The 25,298-nt window shown below is 42.3% G+C and overlaps 1 protein-coding gene and 1 long non-coding RNA gene across 3 annotated transcripts; one reads left to right on the top strand and one right to left on the bottom strand.

Moving 5' to 3' along the window:
• Positions 1 to 2,322: 2,322 nt before the first annotated feature.
• LOC134635938 (ATP-dependent translocase ABCB1-like) lies at positions 2,323 to 22,400 on the top strand. The gene is made up of 28 exons (XM_063485631.1): positions 2,323 to 2,447; positions 3,092 to 3,159; positions 3,445 to 3,529; positions 3,920 to 4,058; positions 4,156 to 4,192; positions 4,293 to 4,484; positions 4,706 to 4,877; positions 4,967 to 5,091; positions 5,242 to 5,413; positions 5,549 to 5,662; positions 6,747 to 6,857; positions 6,948 to 7,073; positions 7,443 to 7,646; positions 7,729 to 7,899; positions 8,196 to 8,357; positions 8,449 to 8,622; positions 9,396 to 9,542; positions 9,629 to 9,733; positions 9,996 to 10,073; positions 10,232 to 10,315; positions 10,393 to 10,596; positions 10,701 to 10,801; positions 10,886 to 11,026; positions 13,762 to 13,918; positions 14,004 to 14,201; positions 14,768 to 14,974; positions 20,153 to 20,299; positions 20,603 to 22,400. Exons 2-28 carry the CDS (start codon positions 3,101 to 3,103, stop codon positions 20,807 to 20,809), a joined length of 3,819 nt encoding a protein of 1,272 aa, XP_063341701.1. The 5' UTR covers positions 2,323 to 2,447; positions 3,092 to 3,100; the 3' UTR covers positions 20,810 to 22,400.
• Positions 22,401 to 22,426: 26 nt separating this feature from the next.
• On the bottom strand, positions 22,427 to 24,760 carry LOC135933628 (uncharacterized). Of its 2 annotated transcripts, none has more exons than XR_010573858.1 (4): positions 24,491 to 24,760; positions 24,240 to 24,412; positions 24,032 to 24,110; positions 22,427 to 23,555 (listed from the first exon to the last, which is right to left on the bottom strand). It is a non-coding gene; the product is annotated as an uncharacterized LOC135933628 (long non-coding RNA). The 2 variants fall into 2 exon arrangements; XR_010573857.1 differs by having other exon boundaries at positions 24,036 to 24,110.
• Positions 24,761 to 25,298: the final 538 nt, after the last annotated feature.

The following is a 25,298-nucleotide window of genomic DNA, read 5'->3' as shown; positions in this document are numbered from 1 at the left end:
AGAGGCCGTCCGGAAGCACCAGTACAACTGTCCTGAATGCAGGAGGTGGCGCAGCCAGCCGGTCATTCCCAAGATGGCTGACCTTCCCTCATCCAGTTTGAGACTTCACCGCCCAGCCTTCTATTCGACTGGGGTGGACTGCTTTGGCCCATACCTTGTCAAGATGGGGCGGCGTACAGAGAAACGGTGGGGGATCATCTTCAAATGCCTAACGACCCACGCAGTCTACCTTGATCTGCTTGCCAGCATGGACACCGACTCATTCCTGATGAGCCTGCGTCGTTTCATCGCGAGACGTGGGAAGCCCTTCGAACTACTGTCGGATCAAGGCTCCACATTTCGGTGGTTCCTGGGAACGGGAGATTCGTTCCATCAAGTCTGCGCTGCATACCATTCTAGGCTCGCAGCATGTCACCGAGGAAGTCTTCAGAACGATACTCAGCGAGTATGCCACAGGTCGTCTACCCAGAAGCAGAACTCCTGAGCCGTCGTAGGTGGACGCAGTGTCAAGCCTTGGCGGATCAATTCTGGATCCACTACATCCGGAATTATCTACCTTCACTCCAGTTGCGGCACAAATGGCAGCAGGAAAGAGATGAGTTGACTGTTGGCACGATCGTTCTCATTGTGGACCAGCAGCTCCCTCGTGCCCTATGGCCAGTTGGTAAGATCATCCAAGTCCTTCCTGGAGCAGATGGCAGGGTTCGGACCGTTCAGATACAGGTTGGAGACAAGACATATACACGACCAGTGGCACGACTTATCAGACTTCCAGCTCTTCCATCGGAGTCTACGGCCTGACCTTCCTGAGTGAAGTGCACCTTTGCTCGGCAAAGTTGGGGGCGGCTGTACAAAAGGCCAGCCAGTCGGCGGCACTGACGAACAGAGCCACATCTGCCAAGTAAATACATCAGCACACAACTGCTGACCAGCCAATGAGCCGTGAGGCAACCCATCCTCTTCACCAATCAGAAAACACAATTCTACCTCATCATTACGCACACACGTCGACGCAGAGAGTTCGGTCGGAGCTGCAGGTGTGGAGAGTCAGCAGAGTTTTACTCACCGTGTGGATTTTCGTTTCTTCTAATGCTGTTAGCGGTGTGCGTCCATGAGACTGTAAGTTTCTGTGTTGTGTCCTGTTTGTTCTTTGCTGCGGCCATTGTCCACTCTTGTCCACCCTTGTTTAAATCCTCGGCGCACACTTTGTTTACCGAATGTTACTGCCGTTTACTGCGAAGCAGCCTCTGCCGTGCGGTCATTTAGGGACCGTCACTAATTTCTCATGTTAGCCCTAGTGTAAAGTGCCTAGTCAGAATTTATGTAAATAGTAAGATTAGCATTTGTTGATACTCCCTTACTTTGGTTGAATGTTTCACTACTCAGTATTGTTTGTATTGTTGTATTACACATTTAATTCACTCTGTTCACATAATTATATAAGACTTTTATGTTCTTTCCAACAGAAACCACACCACACCACACACCATCACTTCACCACACGGCATATAGCATTTTACAGCCTGTTAAATCCCCTCACTCACATTATGGATGTGTACCTCGGCTTCGTGTCAAATAAATGAGTGAACGACATATACCTGAGTGGCAGTGGATTTTGTGGATAAGCCATCTGTTCTTATCGGACAACCCTGTTGAGACTGTGGATTCATAGAGTCAGCACCTTGTCATCTTTATTATTCATAGTCAGGAGGTCAAGTCCATCCCTCTTAACGTGACATCCTCCATTACACATGTACAATGAGATTCAGAGTTATTGATCCCACAAGGGAAATTGTAATCCTCTGACTTCCTGATCATTAACTTTCCTGCCCTCTCTCATTTTCTTCAATTATCAAACAAGGCCACCACTCAATCATTGCTCAGTCACTCCTTTTAAAGAAATACCACATCTTGTCGTAGCATCTCATCTTATCTTATACAACAAGAAACTTTGGTCTGTCCTAAAAGACAAAATAACGTTAAAAAAAAAAATTAAGATCACAGCAAAGTGGAGTGAAATCACTGCCCTTCTTACAGCCTTCATGGTCTGTTTGTACACTAACTTGGTATAAATAAAAATGCAATAAAACAAACTATTTATCACGGTATTTACCACAAACTTCAGCACCTGAAGCCACGCCCCCTCACAGCTCCTGACAGACAGCGGTCAATAATTGGCTGTTCTCCATACATGGTGGGACACGCTCCGACCGTCCGGCCTTTAAAAAGAAAGAGCGGGCCAGAAGGAGACGTTCAGAAGTCATTTCTCTGATCAGGGGATAACACTTCAGTTCTCCCATCGACTTAGACGTCCTAAAACCACGTGAGGAGCAGAGAGCGTGAGGCAGGAGGAAGAGGAAGAGTGCGCGCGAGTTTGTGCGCGTGCGTGTGGTCGACATCGCTGTCCACAGAGAGCAGGGAAGAACAGCAGTGGGGAAAAACTGTGGGTCCGTACTCTTTTCTACACATTTTATTTCGCTTTTATTTGACTGTGAGCCACGACGATGGTTGAACCACGTCAGAGACAGAGGCGGTGACGGTGCTGGAAATAAACCGCAGTCTGAGCTTCTGCGGTTTCATTTTGGGTAAAAATGTTGAAATCCGGAAAAACCCGAAGCTGTATAAAACTGTCGGTGTCTAAAAACGTATTAACTCGTTTAACATGTGATTTATTTATTTTTTAAATGGAAAAATTAAATGTTTTTTTTTTTCAATGTCTTTACACTGTTGCCATTTTCAAACCTGTTTAAAGGGAAATGTAAAACAAATTTAAAATTATTTATACTTTTATATCGATAAGTGAATGGTTTATACTTTTACCGCAATGCTCTACTTGTACTTTAAGCAACTTCCTTAAAGCAAATTATATCATTTTAATATTTAAAGAGGCCTAACTGATAGACTAACTGGTGTTAAGGGGGGCAGAACATCTGCACCCTGGTTTTCACGGACTTACTGTACTTTGACTTTTTCCACCCCTCAAATTCCTCCTAATTTCAGTTTTGTAAAGGCTTAACTTCGCAGACTGTGTTTTATTGCAGGTATTCCAAAGGGCAAAGGCATGTTTATGGGATGGCTTTTATTTTGACAGGACCCAGCCATGGAGAGGGAGCAGATGGAAATGTCCGCAGCCAAACCCCAACAAAATGGAAATATCGGGTAAAAAAAAAAAAGACTCTAAATTACTAAAATCACCTTTCTACTGATTACGTGCTACACAGATGTATAGGAAAGCTCCTGATGGGTGTGCTCGACTGATATCAATTATGATTTGATGTGAAACCGGAGCTGAACTAGACAGTTTGACTTGAGTCAAACTTCTGAAGGATTTTTTTTTCTTGTTTTCTTTTTTAAAAATCTGTGCTTGAACTTTTAAGGGATTTTAAGCTTTGAAATGGAAAATATGGGAGATATTTGACATCATGCTATTTATGAATTCTTCAGGGAGACTGAAAAAGATGACTCGAAGAAAGGGAAGAAGAAAAAGGAGAAGCCTCCTAAGATGCCCATGATTAGCCCCATCAAAGTGGTAGGTTCATCTTCATACTAATCACCTGCTGCCAGGAAAAAAAACAGGTTATACACTTATTTTTTTTCAAGGCTCATTTTATTTTTTTTATTTTCTGGTGTGCAAATTATTTTTCTTTATTGGAGTGTGCGTGTGTGCATGTGAAGACAAACTGGGAGCAGTAGTGTTTTAAGTTGGTTTGACTGTTTATAGTTATCTTGTAAGACTGTAAATTCTTACAAGCATAACAACAAGGTGTGTGTGCTGAACAGGGAAGTCGGGAGAGGATGGGAGTGAGGCACATCCTCCCGTTGTTTCAGTGAACTCCACCAGACTCCTGCAGCGAGGAGATGAAAGCTGCTTTCAGTTGAATTTTTTCCCACTAAATTTTTTTTTTTCTTCTGTGTGCAGTTTAGGTTTGCAGACCGCTGGGATGTCTTAATGATTATAGCTGGGACGGTGATGTCAATGGCAAACGGCGTAGTGCTTCCACTCATGTGCATTGTCTTCGGCGACATGACGGACAGCTTCGTAGCGCAGGCTTTCCCCAGTGAGTTTCAGATGCAGGCGTGTGTGCACACAGGTAGCTCGGCAATAATCATTAAGGGGTAAAATGACTCTTTTGTTCTTCCTTCCTGTGTCCTCAGACTCCACAAACAGCACCTTAGAAGAGGAAATGACTGGGTAAGACATCACAGCCTGACACCTCATAGCTGCCTCATCAGGCGGAGAGATTGACTGAAGCAGATTTATCAGACCGCATCTGTCACTTGTCCTCTCCCAGCCATGCCATATACTTCTCCATCATGGGAGCTGGGGTGCTGGTTGCAGCCTACCTACAGGTGGCCCTCTGGACCCTGGCAGCCGGTCGGCAGGTCAAACGCATCCGCATCCTGTTTTTCCACCAAATCATGCGGCAAGATATTGGCTGGTTTGACGTCAATGAGACGGGAGAGCTCAACACGCGTCTCACAGAGTGGGTAACAGATGAGAAGTGTGTGATTTTAAAAGTCCCACAGTGCTGTGTGTAAATTAAACATGCTAGAAGTATATTCAGCAGCTATGCAGATCTCTAACTTTCTGAAACTGAAGGACGCTTTGAATAAATTGCATTATGGAGATGAGTGTGTCTGTCACTTGTATTTCACAGTATCTGACTTTTCAAAACTGGAGCTTGATGTTTATGTGCATGTGCAGTGACGTCTATAAGATCCAAGAAGGTATCGGTGACAAGGTGGGGATGCTGATCCAGGGTTTCACCAGCTTTGTTGTGTCTTTTATCATCGGCTTGAGCAAAGGCTGGAAGCTCACTCTGGTCATCCTGGCTGTGAGCCCCGTGCTTGGCGTTTCTGCTGCTCTTTTCAGTATGGTAAGCTGCTGCAGAAGTTTATCCCTGTGTTTCTGATGCTTAAAACACCCTGGGCTCTGTATGCATCACCACCTTTTGTCTGTGTACAGGTGCTCACAACGTTCACCAGTAAAGAGCAGACTGCATATGCTCAAGCCGGTGCTGTAGCCGAGGAGGTGATCTCTTCAATCAGGACTGTGTTTGCCTTCAGTGGTCAAGAGAAGGAGATTGAGAGGTGTCATGTCTTTAACTGTTATCAACAGCCTCAAATGGCATTATTTGTGCAGATGTGGTCAGCCTTGGCAGAAATCCACTGTTTGTGGATTTTAAAAATGTATTTTATACTATATTTGCCCCTAACTGTGCTCTTTGTGTTGCACTCTAGATATCATAAGAACCTAGAGGATGCTAAGAGGATGGGAATAAAGAAGGCGATCTCTGCTAACATTTCCATGGGTGTTACCTTCCTCTTTATGTACCTGTCCTATGCTCTGGCCTTCTGGTATGGCAGTACACTCATCCTGAGTGGAGAGTACACGATTGGAATCGTACTCACTGTGAGTAGATTTGTCACCTGTTAGTTTGTATAATAAACGTGCACGTGACTTGGAGGTTTTTGCTGTGGCTAACACCAGTGTGGTTTTTTTTTTTTTTGTTTTGTTTTTGTTTTTTTTGTTGTTTGTTTTTTAAAGGTCTTCTTTTCTGTGCTCATTGGCGCTTTCTCACTGGGACAGACCTCTCCCAACATCCAGACCTTTGCGAGTGCTCGGGGAGCTGCGTATAAAGTGTACAACATCATTGATCACGTAAGAAATGCATCTTTCACTCAACGCTTCCTTTTCTTTCTCTTTTTTCACCCATTCGTGTTGTTGCCCTGTTGTCACTTTGTATTACCAAACATGCTGCTTTACGGTGGCGCTCCGGTGAGCTGCTTTGATGCTGCCAGCAACCTGGAGCTGGATTTTGCTGTAATTGGAGCGCCTGCTGTTTGAAGACACCGCAGGTCATTCAGTTGACGTTGCACAGCCTTGGCTATTGTAAATTTCTTCCACTCACTGACTCATTTCCAAAAAGTAATTAAAACTCGAGTATGATCATGAGTTTTGCAGACACTGTAAAGATGGCGGATAGTGTTTTGTGAAATGAGCTTCAGTAGAATTTAAAAGGGGCTCCTATGGCCACAGAAGCTTGGAGCATAACCAGTCTGTTTAACTGAGCCACTTGAAGGATGGCTTGCAGGGTCAACTCCTGCCTGTTGCTATTCTGGGACGGGGCTTTGTTTAGCTTGTGCTGCACGTGTTTGTCTCTGTGTATGACTACAGACTCATGCTAGTTTAGAAATGCAGATAAAGGATGGCCCCATCTGAAAAGCTGCAGGCTGAGCAGCACTTTTGTTTGCACACAAACAGAAATGCACACAACCTCAAGCAAAACAAATGGGATCTTCTACGAAACTTATTCCTTGCTCCAGACTTGAAGGGGAGGATATTAAGCCTTTGAAAGTCACTTCTGTTTTACCTGTTTTCACACTGAAATCATTTCTTATATTGTGGCTACTTCTTATTCTTATGTTCAAGGGTGACGTGCTAATGGATGAGGCTTCCAGGTGAGACATAAGTGTCAAATTCTGAAAAAAACAGAGTTCAGCTTTTGTAAACTGCAAGGCAAAGGGGAGAATAGCAGAGCTGTATAACAGGAGATGCAGTGAAAACGCAAAGCCCTGTGAAAATAAACATTGTGCTTTCTAAACACACTCATCTGAAACTGAAGGGCTAACAGCATTTCCTCCCATTGTTTCTTTGAGGTTATGAAAAGAATAAGCCCTGTTCTGCTGTATTAGTTTGGCCTCTTAGAAGTGAAATCTGCAGTATTTGATTCTCTTCTCGACAGGTGCCCAGTATCGACAGCTATTCAGAGGCTGGCTACAAACCTGAATCCATCAAAGGAGACATCGAGTTCAAGAACGTCCACTTCAGCTACCCCTCCAGGGCCGATATCAAAGTACGTTCTCATAGCCGCTGTATACTCAACTTTAAAATGCTAAAATAGCATCCAGACATTTTTATATCCCCAAACTCATGTTGTCTGTAGGTGTTAAATGGCCTGAACTTGACTGTGAAGAGGGGGCAGACCTTTGCCTTGGTGGGAAGCAGTGGCTGTGGTAAAAGTACCACAATCCAGCTGCTGCAGCGGTTCTACGATCCTCAGGAAGGAAACGTAAGTGGAACCTCAAGTACGTTGAAGTGCAAGATGTACAAATCAGATCAGTCCTGTGCAGACTTAACTGTTCAGAAATCACACTTTTATATTTATTTTTGTCTTTTTTCATTTTAACAACTCAAAGCCTAAAGTAGATAAGGTGGATTTCTTTTAAAGAACTTTGTTTATTTTGGACACTCCTTATGAAAATTGAGTCTGTTTGCTTAAATACAGTAAATTTGTTTGTGTGGAATTTTTTTTTCTGTTGTTGTTGTTTGTTTTTTGTTAAATGGCTTCTGTGTATAAAGGGCTCCGCATAAACCAGTAAATGGAAACAGCAAATCTATACAACGGTGTAAACTGAGTGTCATGTGTGTGTCCTTGTAGGTGTTTGTTGACGGTCACGATCTTCGTTCTCTTAACGTCCGACACCTGAGGGAGATGATCGGGGTGGTGAGCCAGGAGCCCATCCTCTTCGCCACCACCATCACAGAGAACATCCGATATGGCCGAACCGATGTGACGCAGGAGGAGATCGAACAAGCTGCCAAGGAAGCAAACGCTTATGACTTCATTATGAAGCTACCCGATGTAGGGCAACACTTACAATCCCTCTGTCCCTGTAAATGATTGATCACCACTTGCTAATCATTGGACTCTCTGTGTTGAGCAGAAGTTTGAGACTCTGGTGGGAGATCGGGGGACTCAGATGAGCGGAGGACAAAAGCAGAGGATCGCCATCGCCCGAGCTTTAGTCCGCAACCCCAAAATCCTCCTGTTGGATGAAGCCACATCTGCGCTCGATGCTGAGAGTGAGACCATCGTGCAGGCGGCGCTTGATAAGGTACGGATCAACGGTTACTTTATTCTCGTTTCAAGGCCACTGTAAAAAAAAAAAAAAAATAATAATAATAATAATTAATAAAGACAGAGCTGAAATATTAACTCATGACCAGAGGAGCAATCCGCTCAATCTGACCTGATTTTCTTGTATAAATGTCTCCCGCATGGATGGTGGATTTGAGCCATGGTACACATAAACCTATCCTCCTGCAATAATTTAAGTTTATGTTAAATGCTTGAGAGCAGCATACTAGTAACATTTAACTCTGTGTAACACACAAACTCGCCCGTGTGCAGGTCCGGTTGGGTCGAACCACACTAATCGTGGCTCACCGCCTTTCAACAATCAGAAACGCTGATGTTATTGCCGGCTTCAAAGATGGCAAGGTTGTAGAGGTGGGAACTCACAGCGAGCTGATGGAAGGAAAGGGAGTCTACCAAACACTGGTCTCCATGCAGGTAATTTTTGCACACAGGCAGTTTTAGCAGATGGGAACTTTCACAGCACCCAGTCTTTGTTTGTTTTGCATTTGTGGTTTTCCTCCTGAAGACGTTTCAGAAAAATGCGGAGGAGGAGCATGAGCAGTCTGCAGATGAGAGAAGCCCAGGAATCAGGTCGTTGTCTGAGTCTTCTCTCTTCAAGAGGAAGAGCACAAAAGGCGCATCCTTTAAAACTTCAGGAGACAAAGAGGAAAAGGAAAAGTTGACTGGTGATAACTTGGAGGTGAGCAAACACCTAAATCCTTCTATCAATAAAGGCATGTGAAGTAAATATGATTCTTAGTCTAAGACGTTTAAAGTTTTTATTGTTATTATCACTTGAATGAGTGTTCACACCTCTTACTTTTTCTGGCAAGTAATAATTGAATTATACAGTACTATTTATTTTAAAACTTGGGGCTGCAATTTATTCTCTTAGGTAGTTTCTTTAAGTAGTCTTCAGGAAATGTTCTCCAGGCTTCTTGAAGGACATTCAAAATAAAGCAAGCAATTTATTTATATAGCACTTTGTACAAAAAATTAGAAATAATATAAAATAAAGAAAAAATATTTTAAAAAATAAGATGATAATTAAAATGACATTTAAAATAATTGGCACAAATAGCAAAAACATAATAAAATAGTATAAAATGATAATCAGAATTACATTTAAAACAAAATCATCACATTAGATTAAAACAATAAAATCAGGGTCAAACTGTGTCATAAGCCAAGGAGTAAAAATGGGTTTTAAGACATGTTTTAAAAGTAAGCAACCCAAAACTCTTCTTTGGATGTTTGCTGCCTTTTGTTCTGTTAAGATGATCCCACACTGATTCAATAATGTTGGTTTGGGCTCCCTAGACTGATGATGATCTATTGCATGTTTCTATCAACTATGCTTTTACTGCATTAGCAATGTGTTTGGGATCATTTTCATGCTGAGAATCTACTTATACACACCATTCATTCATCACTTCAGTTAGGAGGAAAGATTAAAAAGGCTTCTGTCTGCAGGATGAAGACGTTCCCCCTGTGTCGTTCCTCAAAGTGATGGCTCTGAACACTTCAGAGCTGCCATACATTCTGTTGGGGACCCTTTGTGCCATCATCAATGGTGCAATGCAGCCTGCGTTTGCTGTCGTCTTCTCAAAGATCATCAATGTAGGTTACTCTTGATAACATGTTCATGTTGAATGGAGGGTTTTTTCAGGAACTGTAGAAAGCTTCATCTTTTTATCTCCCCTCAGGTGTTTATAGAACCGGACCAAGACATTGTCAGACAAAGATCAGTTTTCTTTTCCCTCATGTTTGCTGCTATTGGAGCGGTTTCCTTTGTCACCATGTTTCTACAGGTATGCAAACACGCACACGCACACGGTTGATGGAAGAGGGTTTGTGGTAAACCTTGTAAACTCTGGTATATCCTGCTAGTAAGTAATGTAAATAAAAAGGTTAAAAATGAAAGGGAAATGGTCACACAGGTCCCTGTCAAACTTTAGGAGAGTGCACACAAGTTTAAAGGATGCTGGTGTTGCAGCATAAACACATGCGGATGATGTGACACGTGTGCTAATTTCATGGGGGGGTTGTTGTTGTTTGTTTTTTTTTAAACAGGGTTTCTGTTTTGGTAAATCTGGAGAGGTCCTCACCTTGAAGCTGAGACTGAGGGCCTTTAAGTCCATGATGAGGCAGGTATGTAAGTGACAAAGTCAAATGAGAGAGCAGGGAGGATGTTGTTGAGGAAAAAAATTTTTTTTTTCTTGGTGGCTAAAGTGAACCAATTATCTACATGGCAGCCATAATGAAAGCTGGTCAGGTCCTTCAGTGCTTCTTTCAAATCTCCTTTGCAGGATCTGGGCTGGTTTGACCAACCCAAAAACAGTGTTGGTGCGCTCACTACGAGACTGGCCACAGATGCAGCCCAAGTGCAGGGGGTAAGCTTCAACAACAGCCCAGCAGCTGGCCAAAGGCTGCCAAAGGCTCACACTAAAGTGTCAAATCATCCATTTAGGCCGCAGGCGTGCGTATGGCCACGCTCGCCCAGAACCTCGCCAACATGGGCACCGGTTTGATCTTGGGTTTTGTGTACGGCTGGGAGCTGACTCTGCTGCTCCTGTCTCTGGTGCCCATCATTGGAGTGGCTGGAGCCATTCAGATGAAGATGCTCGCCGGACACGCTGCTGAAGACAAGAAGGAGCTGGAGAAGGCTGGAAAGGTGAGGATTCGATGCGAGATGTGCCAGAGTGAAAGTAAAAATTCCTCACAGCTCAGTCTGTTAAAACTCTGAAGTCATGAGATATTTGCATTGCGTCTCTGCAGATTGCCACAGAGGCCATCGAGAACATCCGCACCGTGGTCTGCCTCACAAGAGAGGAAAAGTTTGAAGCTTTGTATCAGGAGAACCTCGACGTGCCCTACAAGTAGGATAATCTGTACCACAGGGACCTGATTGCTCAATTATACGCTCTTTAAGTTCTGATGCCACGTCTCTCATGTTTTTACAGAAACTCAAAGAAAATGGCACACATCTACGGCCTCACCTTCTCCTTTTCCCAGGCGATGATCTATTTCGCTTATGCGGGCTGTTTCCGTTTTGGTGCTTGGCTCGTTATAGCGGGAAGGATGAGTGTCGAAGGTGTCTTCCTGTGAGTGAACTGAGACATTGGCTTGTATCTTGATGAGGAGATTAACAGGCAGACCTGACAGTTTGCATGGCGGGTAACATCCAAACAAAGCATTTCTGATGGACAGAACCTGTTCATGTGGCTGTTAATCATTACCTTAGTCAGAACCACATGAAGAGCCTCAGCTTGGGGGGTTGGGGTGGCTTTCAAATGTACACTGTGACAGATACTTGTGGTGATACATCAGACCCTCTTTGCTGGGAGGAGCCACTGCTTTCATTTATATTGTGTTGCATAAACTGGGAAGTCCAAAGTTCATGGCAAACCGAAGCCTCAGAGTCCATAAAAGAAGAAAATATTAACTCTTTACCTCTTAATGAACACTATACACCCAACTGAGGCTGCCTTGCTTTGAAGTAAGGAAGACGAAGCGCTAGCATCTTGAAAATATCAGTTTGGATACTAGTTTATAAGAAATTTTAGGGACATGCCCCCTTCCTGATTTCTTGGGTTTTTTTTGTTTTTGTAAATGTTTCAGTGCTGCTGAAAATGACTTTTGTACATTTGTTGATCCACAAATCAAATTTGAAGTCATTTTAACACACCTAGACCTTCATTTATTGTATTTACATTTGTGGACAAAAGTTCACATCCACTCATCGTGGGCATGAGTATAATTTTGAGCTTCTATTGATTTAATGTCTCTGAGCTTTTTCCCACTCCCTGGGATGGAATGATTGTACAGCATTACTGTAGTAAAGGGAATTTTGGATCCACACAGACTCCAATATATACAAACAACCAGTGTTGGGTAAGTTACTTTAAAAAAGTAATTAATTACTAATTACTTAGTCAATATTGTATTTAAAATACTTTTCTGACACAGTAATTAGATAAGTAACTTAATTACTAAATAAGTAATTAAACTAAATACTTCTTAAAATCCTATAAATCTTGAGTGGACAAACAATAGAAATGAAACTCTTTAAATAATAATTTTTTTTTAAAGACAGAGACTCTACAGTACGCAGCGGTAGCATCTCTTCCACATTGTAGCGTGCAATCAATTTTTAAGCTCACCTTCAGACACTTTCTGTGCTGCTGAAGTAAAATCAGGTTTTGCCTGCTTAGCAGGAGTTGCTGCGGTGTTATCCATGGATGATGAACAAGGATCACTCAGAAGTGTTCGTCTATGCTCTCGTGTCAGGTGCTTCAGTAGATTACTCGTGCTATTAACAGCGGCCGATAGTTTTTTCTCCCCAGGACATAGCTTACATATTACTGTAATGTTCTTGTCTGCTTGTTTCAGAAAAGTGAAGAGACGAGAATATGTCCATTTCATAAAACAGCCACACACTTCAGCCGCGTCCGACATCTTCCGCTTTAGAATACGACTATGCAGCAAACTGGCGCGAAATGACGTGCAGCTGCACTACAGCCATGTTAAAGCGGCAGAGTTTACTTTTACGTTTAGAAGATAAATTATTGAAATTAAATAATGATATTCAGCGAGTTTAATTATTTTACAATGTAACGCAAGTACATTGTAAGTAACTGTAATTAAAATACCTAAAAATGAACAGTAATTAGTTACTCTACTTTTTCAGTGGAAAAGTAATTTAATTACAGTAACGCGTTACTTAGTAACGCATTACACCCAACACTGCAAACAACCCCACTAATGTTTGGTTAAATGTGCCTTAGAAAGTTGCACTTCAGCCCGACCCCTTTGGTTAACCATAAACGAGCCTCTGGCATCATTTAATCACTGCTTGGCAGGATTGGTAGAGCCCATTTTAGTTTGCTTAAATTCAGGTCTGTGCCGGGAAAGCAAATATAATCAGTTTTTAATAAGACTGAAGTTTGTGCTTTGGGACAGTCGTGTCATTAATTTAATGTTAGCCTGCTTTATCCATTCTAAACCAGTTTTAATCTGTGTTTGGTATTATTGCCCTGGTCAACCATATAGTTGTTGATCTGAGATGGAGTTGAATGTGGAGGTGGTTCTGCTTATTCATTAGTCCAGCCAATTTATGCAATATTAATACTGTCACTGACAGAACAGCCCTGGAGCATGATGGTACCACCACCACACTGGTTCAGTGCTAATACACTGTTTTTGGGTTTGAAAGCCTCACCTTAACAGTTCCAAACCTTTTGTTGTGGTGGGTAAACGGCTCAATCTTCTCTCGTCTGACCAGAAAACTTTTCTCCAGGAGACATTTGCTTGTCCATATGGGCGTCTGCCATTTTCAGTCGAGCTCAAAGGTATTGACTTTTGAGCAGAGGCTTTGGCACCCTCTCAGTCAATAGTGATGTAAAACACGCCTAACTGTGGACAGTGATGCTGGTGTTCCAGCAGTTTCCAGTTCATGGCAGGCTTCAGACTTTGTGGTTCCAGGGTTGTTCTTGAACACCTTAACCAGCTCCCTCTCATCTCAGACTAATGGTTTGGGTCTTCTTCCAGTTCTTGGCAAAGTGGTGACGCAACATTAAAGGCCACAAAATTACCATTAAATTCATGCCCACAATGAGTAAATGCAAACTTCTGACTACAGCTGTTGTAGGCATAAACTTGTCAGTCGGTTCATCATGATCGGCGGGGCCGAACAACGCAAACTCATCTTTAAGATTATCAGTAATTACAAACATGCTGGGCACACAGATGTCGTAGGTTTGTGTTAGCTTAGCCTTATGTAATCCTGTTTCACACCCCACTGACAGCAAAGCTAATGTGTTTAACTTTCCTCTCCCAGTGTGATTTCAGCCGTTCTGTTTGGTGCCATGGCCGTCGGTCAAGTCAACTCCTTCGCTCCAAACTACGCCAAGGCCAAACTGTCTGCTGCCCACATCATGATGCTGTTAAACAAGAAGCCTGCCATTGATAATCTGTCAAAGGACGGACACTGTCCGGTACATGACGCAAAGCCCCGCGCACCAAACACAGCTTTAGAAAAGTGATATTTTACCACATAGCTAACTCTTTCTCTTCTTCCAGGACCAATTTGATGGTAATGTGACCTTTGAGAGGGTCAAGTTTAATTATCCTTCACGTCCTGATGTACCCATCCTGCAAGGGCTGAATCTGAGTGTGAAGAAGGGAGAGACTCTGGCCTTGGTGGGAAGCAGCGGCTGTGGGAAGAGCACCACCATCCAGCTGCTGGAGAGGTTCTATGACCCACTGGATGGGAAAGTGGTGAGAAAACAACTGCACGCCCACGCTCTGTGCACTGCCTCACACTGATGCCTCTTCACCCACTGACAGTTGGGTAATGATTAGCTGGCCAGTGCTTTCCAGTACTCTGCTGTTATGAAGTCCATGTAACAGGTGCTCTTATCTGGATTACTGCATAAACATTTATCTGGTTGGGAGGGAAATGAATACTGTGCCTGTTGTCTCGTGTGCTGTTGTCACATGGCGTTTTTGAACATCATGTGCACCATTGCAGGTTTTCTAGTATGTTTGTGTTTGTCACTTTAAAAAAAAAAAAATTAAAAATCTCTGATCATTGGTTTTACATCAATTCTGAATCGATGCAAAAAATTCAGTTAATGAGTTATTTGGCCAGAGTTAACTTTAAGTAAGAAGTGACACGTTCTTCAGCTAAACAAGCTTTTAGCCATTAACAAATCAGACATTTCCTTCAGGGCTTGGTGATTAAAACGATGTTGCAAATATCAAATGAATGCTCGGTCCAGGTGGCAAAAAAGACACAAGCATGCACCACTGCCTGAGCCTATTTGTGCTACTCTCTCCTTCAGGTGTTGGACAAATCTGATGCCAAAAACTTGAACATTCACTGGTTGAGGTCCCAGATAGGCATCGTCTCCCAGGAGCCCGTGCTGTTCGACTGCTCTTTGGCTGAAAACATTGCCTATGGAGACAACAGCCGCAAAGTCAGCATGGACGAGATAGAGGCAGCGGCCAAAGCAGCCAACATTCACAACTTCATAGAGGGTTTGCCACTGGTAATGTCATTACTGTTTTATAGAGCATTCCATGTAAAGATAAGGGTCAAATCCAGTGTCAGTAAAACAGACTGGGTGGATAAAGAGGTGGTCAAAAAAAGCAGAGTCAGGATTACAGAAAGAAAGGAGGCTGAAACACTGAATCTAACCAAAGGTGGAATCTGATGTCAGCTATGTTTTTAATGCTTCACCAATCTGCCTAGAGCTGCCTCTGCCCAGCTACCACAGGGTTTTACTGTGAGGGAAGTTCAATACAGCCAGGATGTCTTTGTGTTGCCCTCAAAACCTAAAGCCTTAGAGCGAGTCTCAACTTTATGCTGTTTCTGATTCAGGCTGTGCACACTGACACTTGATGGCTGCTATAAAATGATCCCTATGAGTGTCACCTACTGCAGATATTTCAGATCACTAGATGCTGGTCTGTGGCTTATGAGGGTTCTGGGATCTTGCCACCAATTTAAAATCTTCAAACATTAGTTTAAAAGTATAAAGCACTAATCAAAAAGCACTATACGAACTGTTGTGGTTGCTGTCAGTATCGAGTCATATTTGTGTAATTCTTTCAGCCCTGTATTGTATTATTGTAGGGTCTTTACCTTACAATATAAAGTGCTTTGAGGCAACTGTTATTTGATATTGAATAGAGCGCCATCTTTTTGTGAAGGTCTCGTGCCTTTCTGTTTCTGCTAAAACTACATTAACTCCCAAGATGGACGAGGTTAGGTTTATAACATTTATTCCACTCTCGTGGACCTGAAATATTTTGTCATGATAAAGCTGTAGATGAAAGGTTGGTGTGATTGCCCCCAGGTTTCTTTAAGATGTTGTAAAGATAAGGCTTCATAGGTCAGATGGAGATGCTGTAAAGGGGACCATTAGTCAGCTAAAATGAGAAATTGTGAAATGGTGTACAAAGGTAATTACAGCAACAATGCAAGTCTCCTGAAGAGGCCTTTGTGAAAAACCTTTGATCAGTGTTTTTACTGCTGTGATAAACAAACTTGGTGGTGCTTTAGTTTTCCACCTGCAGGCTGTTAGGAGAGACGGCATCCATCCCACTTTAGATGGAGCAGCTCTCATTTCTAGAAATATGGACAAATTTATTAACCCCCCCCCCCCCCCCCCCCCCCAAATATGACTATCCAGAGTTGGGACCAGGAAGCAGAGTATCAGTCTTACACGCCTCTCTGCAGCTTCTCTCCTCCTGTTACCCCCCCCCCAAACCCCATCTCCATAGAGACTGTGTCAGCTCCCAAACAGACAAAAAACAAACTAAAAAACAGCAATAAACAGCTTAAACATAAAAAAATCACAAAAAAAGAACAATACAGTATCCACATCTGAACCAAAGAGTAAAACAGTGAAATGTGGATTATTAAATATTAGGTCTCTCTCCTCAGTCTCTGTTAGTACATGACTTAATAATTGATCAACAAATCGATTTACTCTGCCTTACAGAAACCTGGTTGCAGCAGGATGATTATGTTAGTTTAAATGAATCAACACCCCCGAGTCATTCTAACTACCAGAAATCTCAAAGCACAGGCAGAGGGGACGGTGTGGCAGCAATTTTTCACACCAGCCTATTAATTACCGAAAGACCTAGAGAGACTTTTAATTCATTTGAAAGCCTGATGCTTAGCCTTGTCCACCCCGGCTGTAAAACTCAGAAACCAGTCCTACTTGTTATCATCTATTGTCCACCTGGGCCTTACACAGAGTTTGTCTGATTTCTCAGACTTTTTATCTGATTTAGTGCTCAGCTCAGATAAAATAATTATTGTGGGTGATTTTAACATCCATGTAGATGCTCAAAATGACAGCCTCAACATGGCATTTAATCTGTTATTAGACTCAATTGGCTTCTCTCAAAATATAAAAGAACCCACCCACCACTTTAATCACACTCTAGATCTTGTTTTAACATATGGCATAGAAACTGAACATTTGACAGTGTTTCCTGAAAACCCTCTCCTGTCTGATCATATCCTGATAACATTTACAATAATTGATTACACAGCAATGGAGAGTAGACTTTATCACAGTAGATGTCTTTCTGAAAGTGCTGTAACTAAGTTCAAGAATATAATCCACCCACTGTTATCATCTTCAATGCCCTGTACCAACATAGAGCAGAGCAGCTACCTGAACGCTACTCCAACAGAGGTCAATAATCTTGTTAATAATTTTACCTTCTCACTACTTACAACTCTCGATACTGTAGCTCCTGTGAAAACTAAGGCCTGAAATCAGAAGTACCTGACTCCGTGGTATAATTCTCAAACATGTAGCCTAAAGCAGATAACTCGTAAGCTGGAGAGGAAATGGCGTGTCACAAATTTAGAGGATCATCATTTAGCCTGGAGAAATAGTTTGTTGTTTTATAAGAAAGCCCTCTGCAAAGCCAGAACATTTTACTATTCGTCACTGATTGAAGAAAATAAGAACAACCCCAGGTTTCTCTTCAGCACTGTAGCCAGGCTGACAAAAAGTCAGGGCTCTATCGAGCCAACCATCCCTTTAACGCTAACTAGTAATGACTTCATGAACTTCTTCACAAATAAAATTTTAATCATTAGAGAAAAAATTACCAATTATCATCCGACAGATGTAATATTATCTACAGCTACTTTTAGTACCATTGATGTTAAGTTAGACTCTTTTTCTCCAATTGATCTTTATGAGTTAACTTCAATAATTACTTCCTCCAAACCATCAACGTGTCTTTTAGACCCCATTCCTACAAAACTGCTCAAAGAAGTCCTGCCATTAATTAATGCTACTATCTTAAATATGATAAACTTATCTCTAATAATCGGCTATGTACCACAGGCCTTCAAGCTGGCAGTAGTTAAACCTTTACTTAAAAAGCCATCTCTAGACCCAGCAGTCTTAGCTAATTATAGGCCAATCTCCAACCTTCCTTTCATATCAAAAATCCTTGAAAGAGTAGTTGTCAAACAGCTAACAGATTATCTGCAGAGGAATGGCTTATTTGAAGAGTTTCAGTCAGGTTTCAGAGCTCATCACAGCACAGAAACAGCTTTAGTGAAGGTTACAAATGATCTTCTTATGGCCTCTGACAGTGGACTCATCTCTGTGCTTGTCCTGCTAGACCTTAGTGCAGCGTTTGATACTCTTGACCATAATCTTTTAGCGCGATTAGAGCACGCTGTAGGTAATACAGGTACTGCACTGAAGTGGTTTGTATCATATCTATCTAATAGATTCCAATTTGGGCATGTAAATGGAGAGTCCTCTTCACACACTAAGGTCAGTTATGGTGTTCCACAGGGTTCAGTGCTAGGACCAATTCTGTTTACATTATACATGCTTCCCTTAGGCAATATCATTAGAAAACATAGCATACATTTTCACTGCTATGCAGATGACACGCAGCTCTATCTGTCTATGAAGCCAGGTAACACACGCCAATTAGTTAAACTGCAGGAATGTCTTAAAGACATAAAGACCTGGATGGCCGCTAACTTTCTGCTTCTTAATTCAGATAAAACTGAGGTTATTTTACTCGGCCCTGAAAATCTTAGAAATATGGTATCTAACCAGATTCTTACTCTGGATGGCATTACCTTGGCCTCCAGTAACACTGTGAGGAACCTTGGAGTCATTTTTGAACAAGACATGTCCTTCAATGCTCATATTAAACAAATATGTAAGACTGCTTTCATCCATTTGCGCAACATCTCTAAAATTAGAAATATCCTGTCTCAGAGTGACGCTGAAAAACTAGTTCATGCATTTATTACTTCCAGGCTGGACTACTGTCATTCATTATTATCAGGATGTCCTAAAAACTCCCTGAAAAGCCTTCAGTTTATCCAAAATGCTGCAGCAAGAGTACTGACAGGGACTAGGAAGAGAGAGCATATTTCTCCTGTATTGGCTTCCCTTCATTGGCTTCCTGTTAAATCCAGAATTGAATTCAAAATTCTGCTCCTCACATACAAGGTCTTAAATAACCAGGCCCCATCTTATCTTAAGGACCTTGTAGTACCATATCACCCTATTAGAGCACTTCGCTCTCGCACTGCAGGCCTGCTTGTTGTTCCTAGAGTATTTAAAAGTAGAATGGGAGGGAAGCCTTCAGTTTTCAGGCCCCTCTTCTGTGGAACCAGCTTCCAGTTTGGATTTGGGAGACAGACACTATCTCTATTTTTAAGATTAGGCTTATAACTTTCCTTTTTGGTAAAGCATATAGTTTGGGCTGGACCAGGTGACCCTGAATCCTCCCTTAGTTATGCAGCAATAGACGTAGGCTGCCGGGGGATTCCCATGATGCATTGAGTTTTTCCCTTTCCAGTCACCTTTCTCACTCACTATGTGTTAATAGACCTCTCTGCATTGAATCATATCTGTTATTAATCTCTGTCTCTCTTCCACAGCATGTCTTTCATCCTGTTTTCCTTCTCTCACCCCAACCGCTCGCAGCAGATGGCCGCCCCTCCCTGAGCCTGGTTCTGCTGGAGGTTTCTTCCTGTTAAAAGGGAGTTTTTCCTTCCCACTGTCGCCAAAGTGCATGCTCATAGGGGGTCATATGATTGTTGGATTTTTCTCTGTATCTACTGTACAATATAAAGAGCCTTGAGACGATTGCTGTTGTGATTTGGCGCTATATAAATAAAATTGAATTGAAAAAGCATAACTGGGATGGAATTGGCAGCTCAGACAGAACACAATTGGTGTAGCAAGGTGGATCCTGTGTAGGTTGGGTGTAAAGGGTTTATTGCTAAATCTACAACTAAGCTCCTACAGAGAGTGGGGGGGGTGAGGGCAGGCCTTTCAACAAGCAGTCAAGTCACTCTGAGGGTGCTGAACAAAGCAGCAGCTGGTTGTGGATCAAGAGACAGGAGTACAGCTAGGCTGGGACATTAACGGGTGATAGCAGAAGGGGGCACATTAGGTGTCATGGGCATAAAATCAATGTAACACTGAGGACAGTGACCACCTGACAATCCCAGTGAAGTGGTTTACCTCCTCTCCCATTCAAGACGCCAGAGGAATCTGTACTGATTACTGGAGGGCTTGTACAAAGTACACTTTAAGAAATATGTCAACTGTGAGGAGTGATTGGATCCATGCTTTGTATTGTTTTGACCATCTATAGTAACACAACTATGCCCTCTCATTGTTTTTGTTTGTTTGTTTTTCCATGAGCAGAAATATGACACGCAGGCAGGTGATAAGGGGACACAGCTGTCTGGTGGTCAGAAGCAGCGAATAGCCATAGCCCGAGCCATCCTCCGCAACCCCAAACTGCTGCTGCTGGATGAGGCCACTTCTGCACTGGACACTGAGAGCGAGAAGGTGAGCACATCTTTCCATTTTCACCTGTAATGCTTGTCAGAGAGATTAAGTAAATGGTGAGTAAAGTCACCAGCTCATACAAACGACTGCTGCAGCTAAAATCCACACGCAAGAAAATGGGAACAAACTCAGACTGGGGGGGAAATGTTGGGCTGAGAGAGTTCACATTAAACTTGATGATGGGAGGAATACAGGAAAGTAGCCATGTTGATAAAGATGACAGTTCTGGTTTAAATTGAAACCATCTTCAGTGCTGAAAACATTCATTGTAGGAGCTCGTATAAGGCCATGCTCTCTCTGTAGGTGGTGCAGGAGGCTCTGGACCAGGCCAGCAAGGGCAGGACGTGCATCGTCGTGGCCCACCGTCTGTCCACCATCCAGAACGCAGACCGCATTGCTGTATTCCAGGGAGGAGTCGTGGTGGAGCAGGGGACGCATCAGCAGCTGCTGGCAAAGAAGGGGGTCTACCACATGCTTGTCAACAGACAGATGGGACACGGTGACAAATAACCCGTAGTGTCCATAATCTTGAGAATTCTGGATTAAACACTGGTGCCTTAGATCATCACTCCTCCCATGCAGATTCAGACTGTGGCTTAAACCTAAATGTATAAAGTCTGAATTGGCCGTCACTTTTGCATGTCTTTCCCACAAGAGATTTTTGACATGTTTGGGGTGCAGGTGTAAATAGGGATGGGTATCGTTTAGGTTTTATCTGATACCAGTGCCAAACCGGTACTTTTGAAACTGTGCCGGTGCTTAAACGGTGCTCAAACTGGTGCTTAAAGAATGGAGAACGCAAACTTTGTCCAAAAACCTCTCATGTTTAGCTGTTTTGTTTTGTTTGTTTTTTTTTGTAAAAAGATAACAGTGTTAGCCTTTTCTGCAGTTATAGAGCATATATGGTACCACTATTGGCTGGAAGCAGTGTTTAAACAATGGAAAAAAACACAAACTTTGTCTAAAAACCTCTCATATTTAGCTGTTTTCCACTTTTTCTTGGTCATTTTAGCCTTTTTGGCCAGGGTGAAGGGAGTATCTGCCATCAAACAAGAAGACAGCCGCATGTAAATATGATGGTGTTTGCTAGTTCACATTACATGCATTAATTTAATAATGTGGTTAGCCTACTCAACGTAAATTACACATGAACAACATTAAGCTACTCACCCAGAGAAGAACGGCTGCTGCTGCCATCATCATCTGAAAAGAAGAAAGAAAACAAAAAAAAAACGCTATGCGTCGCCAGGTGTTTCATCAGATTCGAGGTGTTACCTCCTTTGCACAGTATCACCTTAAAGTACTTGTTGCAGGCTGCTGAGTTTGCATCTTTTGCTGTGAAGTACAGCAAGACTTTTGAACGCTTCGCCTTGGGCATTTTTAGTCTGTAGCTCTGCTCTAAAAGAACTTGCGTACCTGGGCCCGCCTACTATCCTTGGAAAGGTAAAATGATTGGCTAGAATCCAAAGTGTATGACATCTCAGGGGGAAAAAAGCACCGAAATGAGTGCTGCTTTTCGGTCTAGTTACTACTGTTTTAGGATACCGGTACCCATCCCTAGGTGTAAATGGTAAAACTGATTTGTTTTTTGTGCGTACTCACTGTTTGTGGATACAAGTTGATTAATGTGTGCTTTTCCTGCTAAGCTAAGTGGCAGATTTGGCTTTTAAAGAGCCTTTTTTGTGCAAGTAGGAAAAGTGACCTTTGAGGTAGATATTTTTACTTGTAGGGAGAACACTGGAATTAAAAATGGCTGCATTCTTTTTAAACGGGCTAAACAAGTAAATGCAATGACCAGTCCTCTTTGATCGTTTGTCTATGCACTGTGGTTTTATTCCTCTGATGATGGGATCATCACTGTCTGGAATAGTTTTGGGTGAAATCTTTAATATTTATACTGTAAGTTATGACTCAGTTCAGCGTCTTGGATTGAGTTGGAGGACCAAAATGCCTGAGCAGTTAAAGCCTGGGAAATGCTGCACAAATGTTAATTTTCATTTGCAAAGTTTCTGTGGAATTCACTTAAAATGTAATTTTGTTTCTATTTTTTAGAGGATGTGCTGCTTTGTAACTGTTAATGTTTTATATTCAAATAAAGGTTAAGAAGGCAAGTGTGGACATCTTCGAACTTTATTCTCAGAAAATTTGACTAAAAAATTGACTACAGCTTCCCTCAAAGTGGTACAATCACAGTGAAATTTCACCTTATCAAAGCAATAATCACGTTGGTGTGAGGCTCCAAATGTAGAAAGTGTTTCAACAGATTTTTATGTCATCCACTCTTTGAAACCCAAAGTAAACACCGTCACCAACATTTGGACATGAAAATAAAAACAAAGTTGCACAGTGTGTAGAAGGAATTGGTACCTGGAGAAACTGGAAGTCAAACCTTGGCTTTAACAAACTTACACGAGTCGTGCCTACTTCTCTCTTTTAATGAGTTTAAATTAGCCCAGTGTGTGCACTTCATGTGATGGGGTACATTCACGTCCTCTTGTGGTATTCAAGTGCATTTCCTTTATCTGTAGGCACTGTTTTGACAAGACGATCAACTATTTGTACAAACAATAGTCAGTAGAAGCTTGTTTCTGCCATCCATTAGTTAAAATTTCAGGTTCTTTTAGAGTGAAGTAGAAATGTTGAATTAACTCTGCAAAAGCTTCAGAAACGAGCTTCCATACACAGTGTTACAATTCAGTAGTGTTTAGCTTTACTCAGCTTCAGTTCAAGCCTAACAGCTCTTTTCTACAGTTACTGGAAAAGAGCTTTTTCACAGTGAAAACTAAGGCAAACAGGAGTCGTTAGCCACTTAGCGGTTAACATATTATCTTAAAATGTGGAATAATACTGTCAGGATTTCAAACTATACAGTCAAAATAAAAACGAGCGTTGAATCAGGAAGGAAAAAAAAGTACACCCAAAATAACAGTTTACACAATGTTAATGACTACATAAAATCTTGAGTAATTTACTTTTACATTAAAAAAAAAAATACGAGGTACAGATTCTGCACCTTTGCATTGATTCGTGCTGATCTAGCTGTACTACACAACTACAAGTGCATTGATATTTAAAACAGGCTCTCTGTGGTACAACATGGACATTAAATTATCCTGTTTCCCTGCTTAAGTAGGTTTATAGCTGAGAAGTGGTGGCTAAGTGGAGCATCTCATGCAGGCAGCTACTGAAGCTATTGAACAGTGATGGAGCATCCGTCTCATGGCAGGATTTCCACGCTGACATGGAGATCACGATCCTAGAAGGAAGAGGAGCAGAGATCTGAATACAGCTATTGAAAATCTCAGAGGAATGTTTCCAGCACCTTGTTGAGTCTGTCATGAAGAATTAAGACAGTTCTGCAGGTAAACCTGGGTGCAACACAGTATTTGCAAGATGTACCTAATAAAGTGTCCAGTAAGTGTATACATCTTTAGCTTGCTTTTTATAAATTCAACAGAACTAGCAAATCTTACATGTCCAGCACAGGTTCACAAAAAACCCACCCACAGGTTTTCAGGTCAGTGAAAGCGCGTTTCATGTGCTCACCTGTAGGGATGGGTATTGATAAGATTTTCACGATTCCGATTCCATTTTCGATTCTGTTTAACGTTTCGATTCTTTATCGATTCTTTTTTTTTAAAAAAAGGAGCACACTAAGGTCGATTAGCTTAGAACTTTGTTTTATATCTTCTCTTTGAACAAGATAGAAATTTAGGAGTAACATGGCCTTACAAACCCAACAGTGAGATCTGAAGAGATCCACAGCCTACGGCTCTTCAATGGGGTGTCACAGGGTCCCCAGGAAAAAAAACTGTAAATGTAAAATAATAAAATAAATATTCTTCTGTAGCAATAACAAAGTATAACATAAATTATTCTGTAGCAATTACACAAGAACATCCAGTAATGTCCCTGCCTACAATTAAACACATTCACTTACCAAAACTCGGGGGCATCTGCTGTGGCAAATGGGTGCAAGCCTTTGACCACAAACTTAGTCACTGCTCGGTGACATTCGTCTATCCTGGCCTGAAAGGAGACGCTAACGGTAGACTGCAGCAAGAACTGCCAGAATCTGAGCCAGCCAGACTCTGTCTCTCTCATCATGGTCACCTAAATGCACAGTAATGGCAGGTTTTGTAATAAGGCAGATCGCGCTAACATAATATGCACTGTTAGTTGATTATTTACCTGCCGCATTAACGGGAGAAGACGTGCAAACGTTACCGCTGCTGCTGGGTTGAGATTCACGAGTCCGGAGCGGAATTAAAAACACGACATTCATTTAAGGTTATCGTGTGTTTTGTGAGCAAATGCTTTTGCATATTCGTAGTGTTTCCTCCCTTAAATGAAATATCTACTTTGCAAGTATTGCAAGTTGCCCCGTTGTCATCCGTCCTCGTAAAGTATAACCAAACTTTTGAGCGTTTGAGCTGCTTAGGCGCCATGTTTCCTGCCAGGTAAATGACGCTCTGCAACGTGGTGACGTCATTCGGGGCGACTGGAATCGATAAGGGAATCGTTTGCAAAAATGGCAAACAATTCCAAGGAATTGAAACAGCGGGAACCGGTTCTCAACAAGAACCGGGTTTCGATACCCATCCCTACTCACCTGTCATCCCTGCAGTAGCGGTTTTTGATACGGGCGGTTGCCCGGGGCGGCATCGTGGTGGGGGGCGGCATCACGGGCATTGGCCAAAAAAATAAATAAAATTGGTCGTATACTCATGCTGCCCCGACATCAGCCAGCGCATATTGGGAATGGCATAGGCACCGATCGATTTTCTATCGCCCATTTGCTGGGAGTAGGGCGCCCTCCGTTTGCGAGGTGCGCCTGCTGCTTGCGGCACGGGAAGGAGAGGGCGGGGCGGCGGGGGAGTCTCAGGCTGGCTGGAGCAGCATCTAATAACCAACTCGCAAAATAAAACAAAATAAAAACAAACCAACAAACACGAAAACACCAGTACGGTCCTAAAATGTACACCGTACACCAGACATT

The sequence above is a fragment of the Pelmatolapia mariae genome, linkage group LG10_11 (genome assembly GCF_036321145.2).
Source record: "Pelmatolapia mariae isolate MD_Pm_ZW linkage group LG10_11, Pm_UMD_F_2, whole genome shotgun sequence".
NCBI classification, from domain to species: domain Eukaryota; kingdom Metazoa; phylum Chordata; class Actinopteri; order Cichliformes; family Cichlidae; genus Pelmatolapia; species Pelmatolapia mariae.
Note: the sequence above shows the minus strand (reverse complement) of the source record. Positions and strands in the feature narration are given on the sequence as shown.